Below are 12,295 nucleotides of genomic sequence, written 5' to 3' on the forward strand. Positions count from 1 at the left end.
CACAGGGCAGCTCAGCTCCCCACCTCCAGCAGCCTGGCACACACAGGCTGCCACAGGAACAGGGACAAAACATGGAGATGCATGGCCACATTCTATGAGCAATTCTGAGGCCTCCTTAAAGCAAGAATAGAGCCAAGAAAAACTAAATAAAAAATTCCATAATACCAAGGAAACACAGAAATTATGCTTTACATAAGTCTGTAAGGAAGATACAAAGCCTTTTCCTAACAATAAAACACAGAGCTGAGGTAATTACCATAAGCTTGCCCAGTTCATACTAATTTGGTCATATCTGTAAAAAATTTATAACATTTTAATGGTGTCTCTTATATTCTACTGTCTCTCTTATATTCTACTGTACTCATAACTGCAGATGACAAAAAGTTATGCACAGGAGTTCACAACTACTTTCTGAAGCTGCCTGAAACAACTGGGACAAGATTATCTTAGAGCAAGTCTTTAAATAAAGCAGGACATGTCAACAAACCAGCTCCACTTCTCTGCAAAGGGGGAGCCTGCTGTCAGCATCACCACCAAAGTGTACACATAGGCTAAGTGGCATTTCTCCCAAGAGAACCAGCTCCTCTCTTGAAACAGCAGTACTAGCTAGTTTTCCACCAGGTTTCAACATGATATGCACTGAACACATGGAAAAGGAAAAAAAAAAATCTCTGCCAGATTGGTCCATTTGATCCCAAACATGGGGTAGCACATGAATCCAATGGTGTGTGCACTTCATGGATCAGCTTTTTTAGTTTATTAACCAAGCCTGTAAAAGCACTCTAAATTACCATACTTTTTGCATCTCTATTATAAAAAAACCCCAGTACTTTCTTGTCTCAAAATGTCACAGCTACAACGCAAAGCCTGTCAGGCTGCTAAAATAATCCAAAGCCACTGACAGCAAATAGCAACCTGGCACATGTTGAGCCTTCAGACTCAAAATAGATTTAAATTAACACAAAGATAGAGGGAGAGAGTTTAGTAACAAAGTGAAGAAACCAAGGGAAAAGAAATAAGATTCGATCAGTCATCATTTCCATCAGCCCAAACAAGTCAAAAGGCAGCTAGAGGATGGCATTTACGTCTGCCTCTGAGGCTGGGACGAGGGCCAGAACTACACTCCTTGAGCTGACTTATTTATGCCATGCTGGCACTTGAGTTGGCAGCCATAAAGGTGCAGAGGTCAGAGTCCCTGAGGGGAGAGCCGTGGACGTGTGTCCTTCCAAGCAGAGTGTCTGGAGCCGTGGACGTGTGTCCTTCCAAGCAGTGTGTCTGGAGCCGGGAGCCACGGCCCTTGCAGTCACCATCAAACCTCTCCAGCTGCGCCTGTTTCAAAGCTGCCTCAGCCCACAGAGGAGATTTCTGGAGACATCCCACCTTTCTCCATCCAACCACTCCTACAAAATAGAGTGTATTTCCAAGCCAAAGCCAGAGAGAAGCCAGCGGCGCCTCACTTTAACACTGAGAGGCCAGGTCCCCAGCTGAAGGCCAGAGACCACCCACAGACCTCCAAAGACCGCATGAAAATTCTCTAAAGAATGTGGGGATGGATACAAATGAAGGCAGAGAGCAACATTTCTGGCACTTCTGTCAGTTTCTTAACTGAGATTTCTTACAGCTTTAACTTATTCCCAATTTCTTAAATAATAGTCCCATATTTAAATCTTAGAATTTTAAAACCTAAACCATAGATTTCACTTTTCAAGAAGGATCCCAAAAGCTGAATTACAAGTCAAGCTCAAATTCCTGCATAGGGATATCAAGTCTTTTGTTTATACTACACAAATGTTTTAACAGATACAGTCTCTCAAAGTCATGGAAACTTGCAATTCTGAGACTTTTTGCATTAATGTCAGAAGTATACTCAAGACTGCAGAATGTGATGGAACCACCAGTTAGTACTGAACTCCCACTAGCCTCTGACTTACTTACATGATTGGCATAAAAGTTAAAAAAAAAAAAAAGTATAAGCTACACTATTTTATTCTTGAATATACTGGGGATCTTCAGAGCAAAATATGCTCAAATGCAAATTACAAAACATCAAATTTGGTGAAGGGAAAGTAAAAGGAAAATGATCTCTTTGGATTTCTTTGTTGTAGACACCTGGAGCCTCCATCCAGCTGCAGGATCCAGGCAGACAGACTAAACTTGAGCAGGGACTTGGATGGCTGGAAATGGGATCTGCTCTAAACAACACCTTAGTCTTGGAAGAAGAGCTGATGAGTAACAGGGACTGGCTGTCTTTAGGGTGAAAAGAAAAGCTGTAAATACACAATGCAGGGATAGTTCATCTCCTATGGATACCCCTGCCAAACCATTCTATTTGTTGGATAGTACAAAAGCTTCAGAAACTAAATAGCACTTTTAATCAGGGACTGTTCTAGCTTTTAATTGCTGCACTCAACTTTGATGCCCCAGCACACCAGGGGCATCAGGCTTTTCAAAAGATCTATTGCAACAAGCAAAATAAAAACCTCCCCTTACTGAAACCCTTCCTTCAGAAGAGGGAGGCACACAACCCAGAGACATGAAAGCAAGTTTTTCCAAATTATAAGGCTATTTCCTAGTAAATGTGAAGGTTTCTGAGTGCCCAGGAGTCACAACTGGCACTGGGATCAGAAAGTTGGGTCTGATTTGTATAGAACCAGCACTAAGAACTTTGACCAAGAGCTCACATGTGTACAGAAAAGGAAGTCTTTGGATTTGGTATATAGTTAACAAACATACAGAAGAGGTCAGACCACTTCCTACTGGCATTCTTACACAAGAGTGCACACTGGACTACAATCACACTGCCAGTTATGACTACACTTTTCAAAACAACTTTTAAAGTAAAAGTTGAATCTACTAGTAAGTCCCTATTTAAAAATAAAAATAAGCTATTCCAGTTATCAACTCATAGGAAAGAAAAACTGCAAGCTTGTAGCTAATCTACCTCAAGATCTCGTGTCTGGTGCTTCCTCTGTGGTTCAGAACCATCAGCAGTGCATCTGTTTCCTAAACACAGTTTCCCATGTCTCATTTCACACAATGAGCAACCTGTGGTCGTTCAGCCATCCTCAAGGTCAAACCCTTCACTGTGTTTCCAGTAAGTATATGGGTCTTCAAATGACTTTTCTTCTGGCTTTTACAAGAATGCAGTATTAACCCACAGCAACTAAACTACTGCTTGATTAAGAAAGTTCTAGAAAACACCAGTCTGTGTAACTACCAACACCTAGTTCTGCTGGAGCTTTTGAAATGAGAAGTAGTAGTTAAAAACACCAAGGAAACAGACACTGGTTTTTGTGGCAGTCTATGTAGTGTTTTCAAAACTCATCTAACACAAATGTTCAACAGTTAAATGTGCACATGAAATATTCTGTTCAATGAATGAGGTCTGCTGTACTTTCATATTAGCTCTCAGATGTTATCATGAACTTTTAACCAGATGAGAAGAAAGCCTCCTTCAGGGTAAAACAAACAGCTGTAGTTTGCTTCAGACAATAAGGAATACAAACTGCATGGAAGGATTTTCCATGATTTAACTGTCACCAACAACAGACTAATGAGTCACAGACAACAGCTTAATACTTACAGCTTATTGCTAAAGAAAAAAATATTTATGCAATTTCAAAGTATTAACAAGAAAACAAAAAATGAGTTTTGAATAGATCCCTGTAGTGTCTCAGGTTAGCTGTAACAACCCAAGTGAAACTCAGAGTGGACACTGGACACAGCCAGGCTTGCACTGCACCAGGAAAACCAGAGTGAAAATGTCAGCCATTGTTTCCTACTCAAAATGCATATACTGTCCCTGTTCTCCTTTAACAGAGGACTGCAAGGGCCAGAGAGCTTCACCAAGCAAATTCAAACTGCTAACAAAGTCAGCTCCACATTCCTCCTGTAAAATATTCCAAGAAATGGTATTTGTGCTTCATTTATTTTCAAGAGGGATAAGTGATCCAGCATCAGAGGGAATCTTTGTTGGCAGAGCACTCAAACTGGGGAAGAATTGCTACTGGAACAAACAGGAAAGAAGCAAAAGTAGCTTTACAAAATGTGTATTTGCTGTAAAAATACTGCCTAATATAGTTTTCTGGGGAAGTCACAACTATTCCACCTTGGCTGGTTATTGCCATGACTGAAAGCAAAAAGAGCTGTTGAATGCATGTACAATCATCAGTCACATAAGCAACCCTGCCAAGGAGGGAAGACAAAGTTTCTCAAAATAGGCCGAGACCTTTCTTAAGTATCAAAAAGCTTTTGTTTTCAGAACATTTCTTCCAAATAGAAAAGGGCTTGCTTATTATTCCAGATAATCTGGAAGAGAACAGAGTTCTCATTTCTGCACTGTTTTGAAAACTCTTGACATTAGTTTGATTTACTGCAAGTTTCCAGGAAGCTCTTACATCTGAGGACAATCTGGCAAGCCCAGCACCTGCTAGCAGCTGTCAGTTCTCTGAAAGGGTCACCGAGCTCAGCCCCACTGTTCAAGGCTTTTGGGAAGGGCATTCCCACTGCACACCCACTGGGATCCCACAGGGCTTCTGGGACCATGCAGGCTTTTACACAACACCAAGTCACATTTTGTACCACATTTTGGTACAAAAAGTGACCTCAGACACTTGGAGGTGTCCTCTGGGTTACTTTGTAGATTAACTTTTAAAGGAGCGTGAGATATTGGATAAAAGCACTGCAGAAGTGCAAAGAATTATGAACTTAATCTAATTGTAATAACACCTGCAGGTGATTTAATGCTTTGAAAAGTTGGACTACACAAAGAATATATTCAGACAGATTGTCATTTTTCCTACTCCTTCCAAGAACATAACCCTTGCAGGGCATTGCAAGACTTAGTAGTCTTCAGATACGGTTTTTACTATTATCTGATGATCCCATCAGTCAAAGACACCCTAGTGCAAGTCCCATGAGGATTCTTTGGATGTTTTGCTGCCCCCAAGTTCCACACTTGACAGCTATCTTTGCTCCACACAAACAGGATGGCAGCTGCTGGGAATCAAACATCTCAGCTAAAGAAAGCAAGGTGCATGCAGGCAACTCCTTTGGCACTACTCCCTGTCTCACAAGGGAAAAGATGAGAGAGAAGATGAAGAAAGCTCCTAACACAAAAATGAGTTCAGAGATAGGATTGTGGATTACAGATCATCTTGCACTTGATTTCAATCAGGTAAAGGTCATGTTCATCAGGGGCCATGTAGCTGCAAGGCATATCACATTGAAGGTACACAGCATTTCATCTTTGGGTGCCTAAAATGCCCTTGTTTTTTCCTGTTCCAACCTGGTATCTCGTTGTAATACTTGTGCATTTCACAAAACACTCAGGAGCCCAGGCTATTGCTCCCTGCACTCCCAGAATGGGGTTACAGGTATTTTCAGACTGGGCTCTACTGCTAAGATCTCTAAGGCTCATATTGGACATCCCATTCTCTCCAGACAACGCAGAAAGCATAAACTCACCCATTTTCTGGGTTATCCCTGGAACAAAGGCTGACACTGGTAGTGGTCCCACTACTAGAGAAGTGTCATGGGAAGCAGCTTTACCCAAAGCACACAATCATACAGTTCCCTGGATTCTGATCTGGAGCAAACTACAGTAAATTACAGGGTTTAGACAGTCCTAATGTAAGGTGGGTCCCTGAAGCTTTACAGCTGCAGACATCACCTGGCTCTAAAAAACAACATGGAAAAAAAAGATATCCTCATCAGGCTTCTAACACAGCAGCAAGGACTACTCGAGTTGAAGTCCAAAAAATGCCAACATTTCAAGAGATCCTTCTCGAAACACCTCATGTCTCCCCACCCCTATGGCTGTGACACTCCTGAAAAACTGCTGACAGTTAGAAACCTGCACACCTCTGTGACACTTCCCCAGGAATTACAACACACTTCTGACCTTGAGAAGTGCAGCAAGGTATTTTAAAGCAGTTACTGTGCACACCTGGGAATGCAGAGAAGAGATCCAGAGAGAAAGAAAGAAAAACATGCAAACCATTTTCCGAATGCAGAAGGAATGTGGAGCCTCAGGTAGTAAAATACATAGTGAGAGGCTGGAGGACTTTTTTCTGAAGGTACCTCTAAAGCTAAAATTCTCTTAAGGAGTCAGCTTTTTCATACACATTTCTAACTTAAGAAGAGTTAGTTTTCAAAATTTAAGTTAATTATAAATTTTAGTTTATGAATTAAACCCCACCTTGAGAGCATCTAAAGATGCTTGTGTATCCTTCACTGAAAAACCTGGTACTAATTTTTGATCTCTGAATATTGGTCAGTTTCCAAACCAGTGAATTTGATCCGTTCTCTATGTCAGTAACCCTGATACCTGACATGAATATTGAAGGAACAAGTGGCTTTTACAACATGGTAAAATGCCAAGCATTGGTAATGCTAGACACCAATACAAACTGCTGATAGTCCTGTCAAGAGATCTGGTAAGACAGTTTTAGCAGCTGGAAACTAACTGCACTCAGTCATTAACTGCATGCATGAGGCCAGCCTGAAGGGTATGGTTTTGTTCTTTCCAATTAAGGTAAGTACAGACCTCTAATGTTGTGAAGTTACTTTTGGGGGGATACTAAGAAAATTTGAAAGGTGCCTATTAATCACTATATTTGGACACAGAGAAGGCAAGCAACTTCCAACTGCTTTTTCCACATGATTTTGCTATATTCTTTAAAAACCTTCAAAAGATCCTATCTTAACCAACCACACATATTAACATTAACAGGATGTAAATGTAATGTAAACCATCATATTTACTTAATGGTAAAGAAATTAGCATCCCCTCTCAAGGAGTTTGATGCAAAACCCACAGATAAAGTGATATTTTGTGCTTTTTGCCTTTTTCTTGTTCTTCTCTCTCCCTCCTGTCCATGACCAGCGCTAGCAGCATTACACCAACATCTTTATTCTCCACCTGGAAGTGTTCACCTAAAAATAGAAGCCCTGTTGACCTAAAAATAAAGCCCCTGTTTACAAATTCTGTACTAAACACCAACTACGGAATCACCCATTTACGCACACAGCATCCAAACTCGCCTGGGTTTGTCTAGAGACAGCTGCTCCCCTCCAGGCCCATCTCTGGGAGATGCAGCAATGCCCAAGTGCCCAGGGCTGGGCAGGGCAGCCCCAGCAGAGCACAAGGTGGCTGCTGGAGAGCCAAACCAGCCCACAGCAGGAATGTGCCCTCACTAATGCAAGCACACGTTCATTATAAGCTGCAATGAGCTCTGTTTCAGACAGGAGTCTGCATCAACACACCCCAAAAACACATGTCCCCATGTGACTCAGCATCCAATGGTTATGCTTATTAAGCATGTGCAGCCAGCAAGCCCAGTCATAAATCCCTTAATCACAGGTCAAAAGAGTTGTCAAGGCCTGCACTGATGGGATCAGCAAAATGCTGAAGTGTTTTAAACAAGGAACATTAGCTCCCATGGAAGGCAGAAGTACTCAGAGTGTACCCAGAGTGCAAATCATCAGTGATTTACAGCACCAAAGTGACCTCTTGGACCTGCATCCAAAAAAACAAAATGCACAATTTACTTTATAAGTTTCTTATTTTTAAAGCCCACTGAGAAACATGAGGCCACAACTGTAGCACTGTGCCCAGTTCTGAGGGCTCCAGCACAAGAGATACATGAACATACTGGAGATAGTCCAGCAAAGGGACTGGAGCATCTCTCCTGCGAGGAGAGGCTGGGAGGGCTGGGACTGTTCTGCTTGAAGAAGAAAAGGCTCATGGGGAGGATTTTACAAATGTAGATCAAAAGCTGAAGGGAGGGTGTAGAGGTGACAGAGCTGGGCCCTGCTCAGTGGTGCTGTGACAGAAGCACATCTAAGGGGCACAAACTGAAACAAAGTTCTCTCTGCACATCAGGGAACACTTTTTTTTTTACTGTGGGGGTGACTGAGAATTTGCACAGGCTATCCAGGAAGGTTGTGGAGTCTCCATCCTTGGAGACACTCAAAAGCCATCTAGACTTGTCCCTGAGCAACCTGCTTTAGCTGGCTCTGCTGGAGCCAAGGGTTGGATCAGGCGTCCCCAGAGGACCCTTCTAACCTCAGTCATTCCATGATGCTGCAAAACAAAAAGACTAATTTGCTTCAATTACTAATTCGCTTCAATTACTAGAGCAAGTTTAAAAAGAATACATCAAACTTCATCTAAAATGTATCTACAGGTGAAGTGCTCTTTATGCACCACCACAGAAAGCTTTCTGCATTAACCTGGCATTTATAGGAAGCTGCGACCAAACAGAATTTCAGTTTTTATTAAAATGCAAACTAGTTTTTAAACTTAGAGACAATTTTGAGTATACTCAAAGTACATTTAGAGAACACTTCCTGTGGGGTTTTTTCCTTATTAACACAGGCAAATATTAAACATATACAGCGGCCCAGGATGCAAATAGAAAGGATTTTTTCAAAGCAAACTGTGAATCTTTACTTTCCGTCACCCTCAGAAGCAAAAAATCTGCACTTCCAATCATTTAAGCACCTCTAACAATTGGGTCTTGTAAGCCATGGAATTAAATTTTCTGCTTCCAGAGCATGCACCAGGAGAAAGGATTGGGTATTCAAGAGAGAAGGGAAAACACAGCAAGAGTGCTCCCACCCACAAATACAGCATTTCTGATTTGCATCTGATAACTGCTCTTTCAGTTTAGTCAAGACAAGATTTACTTTGCAAATGAAACCATACTATTAAGGTGAAGAAAAACACCCAGAACCTACTCTCTCTGAAGACTGCAGAGCCTGTTAATATTTATGAAGTCTGAAGTAGCTTCAAAGACTCTTTACTTCATTTTCCTTATGTCATAACAAAAAGCAGCACTAAGTCATTAAATTTTAAGGGGACTTCACAACCAAACTCTAACTCTTTTAGTAAATTCTGACCTCTAGGAAAAGGTGTAATTTCTTTGGTTTGGAAGTGCATGTCCTATAGCAACGGCAACGAACACAAGGTGCAAAGAGGAAACTTGCAGGCTCAGTAACTTCGAAGACCAAAACAGATAAAAACCTCAAAGCACCCAACATCACAACTGAAGCACTGTATTTGTTGTCTGTATTTCTGTGCACAGATTATTACATGGATTAACCTGCCAGGTTACGGGCAGTGGGCAGAGAGGAAATCTGTTTAGAAAAACCCTGATTAAGCACTTACTGTCGAAAGCTTTCCCTCTGATCAAACTGTGTGTCATAAAAATAACACATTAGAGAAAGTGATCTCTCCTCCTAGCATGGAGGCTGCCATGCAGATATTCTTTAGCTGCAAAACTCTGTGTAGGAAAGAAACAGAACCAGCGTTACAGGATAATGCTAGGAAATTGTGTACTTTATTTGGGCCTGACATAGGTTTGGACAGGAGAGCCTCCAATTCAAGATGACAGAATTCTCTGTACATAATACTGGGGTATTTTACTTACAGCCAGGGCTTTCAAGACTTTGAAGTTAGAGAGCATCACTGCTAAGCCTGATAAATACTGGGGGTAAGAGAGGGAGGAAGGGACCACGACAAACCATTGAATAGCTACATAACTTTAACCCCAAAAAATCAGTGAGGTATATGTTGCCCTTGACTCAAGCCTTCCTGAACAGCATTTATTACCCAGACCTATAAAAAAGAAAGCATCAGGAAATGTGATCTATTACTCCTTAAATAAAAAATTATTCACTATAAAATTGTTAATGGGACCATATGTTATACAAAACACAGACTGGTGTTCAAGAGTCCCTATACATTTGGCGATGATACAGTCAAAAAATAAAATGTGAATTTTCAGCAGACAAAATAAGGAGAAATGGGATCTTTGTTATTCTTCCAACAGATCTGTCATCACTTTGGGGGTTAAACAGCTAATGCCTCTCCCTAGTTCTGAAGTATCTGTATTAAGGATTGAATACTCAAGCACCAAAATGATGCTGAAGACATACCACATATATGTAGTACTACATGTATGTACTTCATTTGTATCCACAGACAATGTTTCATACCCAGTACCTATACCTGACCTTTAACAGCAGCACTAATCACTTCTCAGACACTGAAAGCGTTCCCTTGCCAAAACAAAGTCTTCCAGCTGGGGTTTTTCCCCCCAGGTCTCAAACAACACTGAATCTCTCTGGCACATAACACTGCTCCAGCCATTCATTTGTATAATTAACTTCTATTCCTATAACCTTTCAGTATCACTCACAGAAAGAGAAGGGGTAGAGGCAGGGAAAAGTTTCTGCTGTAAATCACTGGGAATTAGATTCCAGCTGGAAGGACAGCAGGGCTGCGGTCAGCCCCCTGATTTTGCCTCCTCATTTGGGATCTCCTTCTACCAGTCTCTTTCAAAGCGGGTCCCATGAAAGAGCAGAGCCAGGATAGGCTTTTCCCAGCTGCTGCCTTAATTCCTCACCACCCGCCCAGGCACTGATGTGAGGTCACAAGGACACAGCGATGCTGGCAAGGCATCAGCAGGAGGTGAAAGCCTGGGCGATGCCTTCACCCAGAGCAGAAGCTCTACCATGCAGCAGGAGGTGAAAGCCTGGGCGATGCCTTCACCCAGAGCAGAAGCTGTACCATGCCAAGGAGTGGCACACACACATCCAAACAGCAGCAGCCAACCCCAGGCTGCTTGAGAGCCACCCCCTGGCCAAGGACATGCTGAGCACATCACATCTCAATCGTGCCACAGTTAAATGAGAAAAAAAAACAAAACCAAACCTATCAATCTGATACCTGAACTCAGGTTAGTCCCATCTACCACCGTCCGAAACCTGCTCTGAGAGCTTACCTGCAGAGCAGGATGCACGGCATGGCTCATTTCAGTTCACTCTGGCATCTCAGCCCAAAACCACCTTTATTAGGGCAGAGGGATGAGCCAAACATTCTTGTGGCAACCACATGAAAAATAGTGAACTATAACTCAGGCTTTCATGGAATTTTGCAAAATTCAGCGCCATAACAACATCGTTTTTGTATTTTATCAGTTTCAGAGCTAGCAGCTTAACGTCAGCTTCTGAAGAACACAGACTAGGACTAAAAAAAGCCTTCCCTTTCTGAAGAACTAGATGTGGTATTTGATAACTAAACATGGCATTAAAAAAGTAGTCAAGCTCACACTTCTAATTCTGTGGAATGAAATTATCTATCACATGTTAAAAGTAAAGGCAGAATACTGGCAGATAATGCAAAGCACAGGGACCTGAGCGCCCTACTTTATTAAATATTTCCTCTCCCCACTCGCATCTCAACCACCACTGGAAACGCGATACCGAGAACTTGTCCATCATTCATTCCATAATCACACAAGCTTAACAGTACCACATCTACTAATCTAAAATTCCTGAGCTGCAGCAACAAGGCAAGACACAAAAACACGACAAAAAGCCATCATTTCCATTTGCCCCATTTGTGCACATGATGACCACAGGAGCACACAGAAGACCACAAAATCTACGCATACCTATTGACCTGTCTGCAGGAGTCCAGGCTGACATCCTGAATTGCAAAACAGCCATTTACCAGGCCATCCTCTCTGTCTCCTCCCGAGTAAGCTCTCCAGCAGCATTCCTCTGCTTCTACTGCTCCACACCAAGAAGCATCCAGACACTGCATGCTCTGAGCAATCAGCACATTGCTGGCTGCTGTTTAACACGAACGTGTGCCCAGCCCTGAACTCGGCTAGGCACAGCCACCGCTCAGGAATCAAAGCTCACAGCAGAACCTGCATTCCCAGCTCTCATTGCTAAATCGGATGCCACCCAGCTGCCACCCCGGCCGGGGGCGGGAGGAGGCAAAGCAGGGTGTGACGCAGCTCCCGCTGCTGCTCCTCGCCAAGGGAGATCCCCGCACGCAGCCGGGGAACACCGCGCGCCCAGCCAAGGGCCGGGAGCGGCTCTGCCAGCCACCGCCGCCGGCAGCCACCACACGGCCCCGGGACAGCGGCTGGGGAGCCCGGGGAGCTCGGGCTGCGTGTGCACACAAGGATGTGACCTTTACCGGGCTCACCGCCGCCCCACGCGCTGTGTTTACTACAGCCGCTGCCTTCTGGCTGGTGGCGGCGATGCCACCGCCTGTCCCCGCAGCCCAGGGCGGCTCCTCCGTGCCGGAGGGGCGCAGGCAGGGGGCGAGGGCCCCTGCTCCGCCCGGGAAGCGGGGAGGGAGCAGCCGGATACCCTCTGTGCGCACGGGGACAGCCGTGCCGCAACCGCCCGGGCAGCCGGGCCACCGGCCGAGACCTCCGTTGGCTGCCCCGCAACCTCCCGGGCCGCCCCTTCCCCCCGGCCCCGGGAGAGC

At 43.6% G+C, this 12,295-nt stretch overlaps 1 protein-coding gene across 2 annotated transcripts in view; it reads right to left on the reverse strand.

Moving 5' to 3' along the window:
* The window catches only part of GRAMD4 (GRAM domain containing 4), a 73,232-nt gene that overhangs the window by 60,598 nt on the left and 339 nt on the right, over positions 1-12,295 (reverse strand). Inside the window, exon 1 of one of the 2 annotated variants that reach the window (XM_058023200.1) lies at positions 11,463-11,729. The exons of the other annotated variant lie outside the window; for it this stretch is intronic. Coding sequence (XP_057879183.1) covers positions 11,463-11,614 — 152 coding nt within the window. The 5' untranslated portion in view covers positions 11,615-11,729. Of the gene's footprint in view, positions 1-11,462; positions 11,730-12,295 lie in introns of those variants that run through there. 2 annotated transcript variants of the gene reach the window in all.

The sequence above is a fragment of the Melospiza georgiana genome, chromosome 4 (genome assembly GCF_028018845.1).
Source record: "Melospiza georgiana isolate bMelGeo1 chromosome 4, bMelGeo1.pri, whole genome shotgun sequence".
Taxonomy (NCBI): domain Eukaryota; kingdom Metazoa; phylum Chordata; class Aves; order Passeriformes; family Passerellidae; genus Melospiza; species Melospiza georgiana.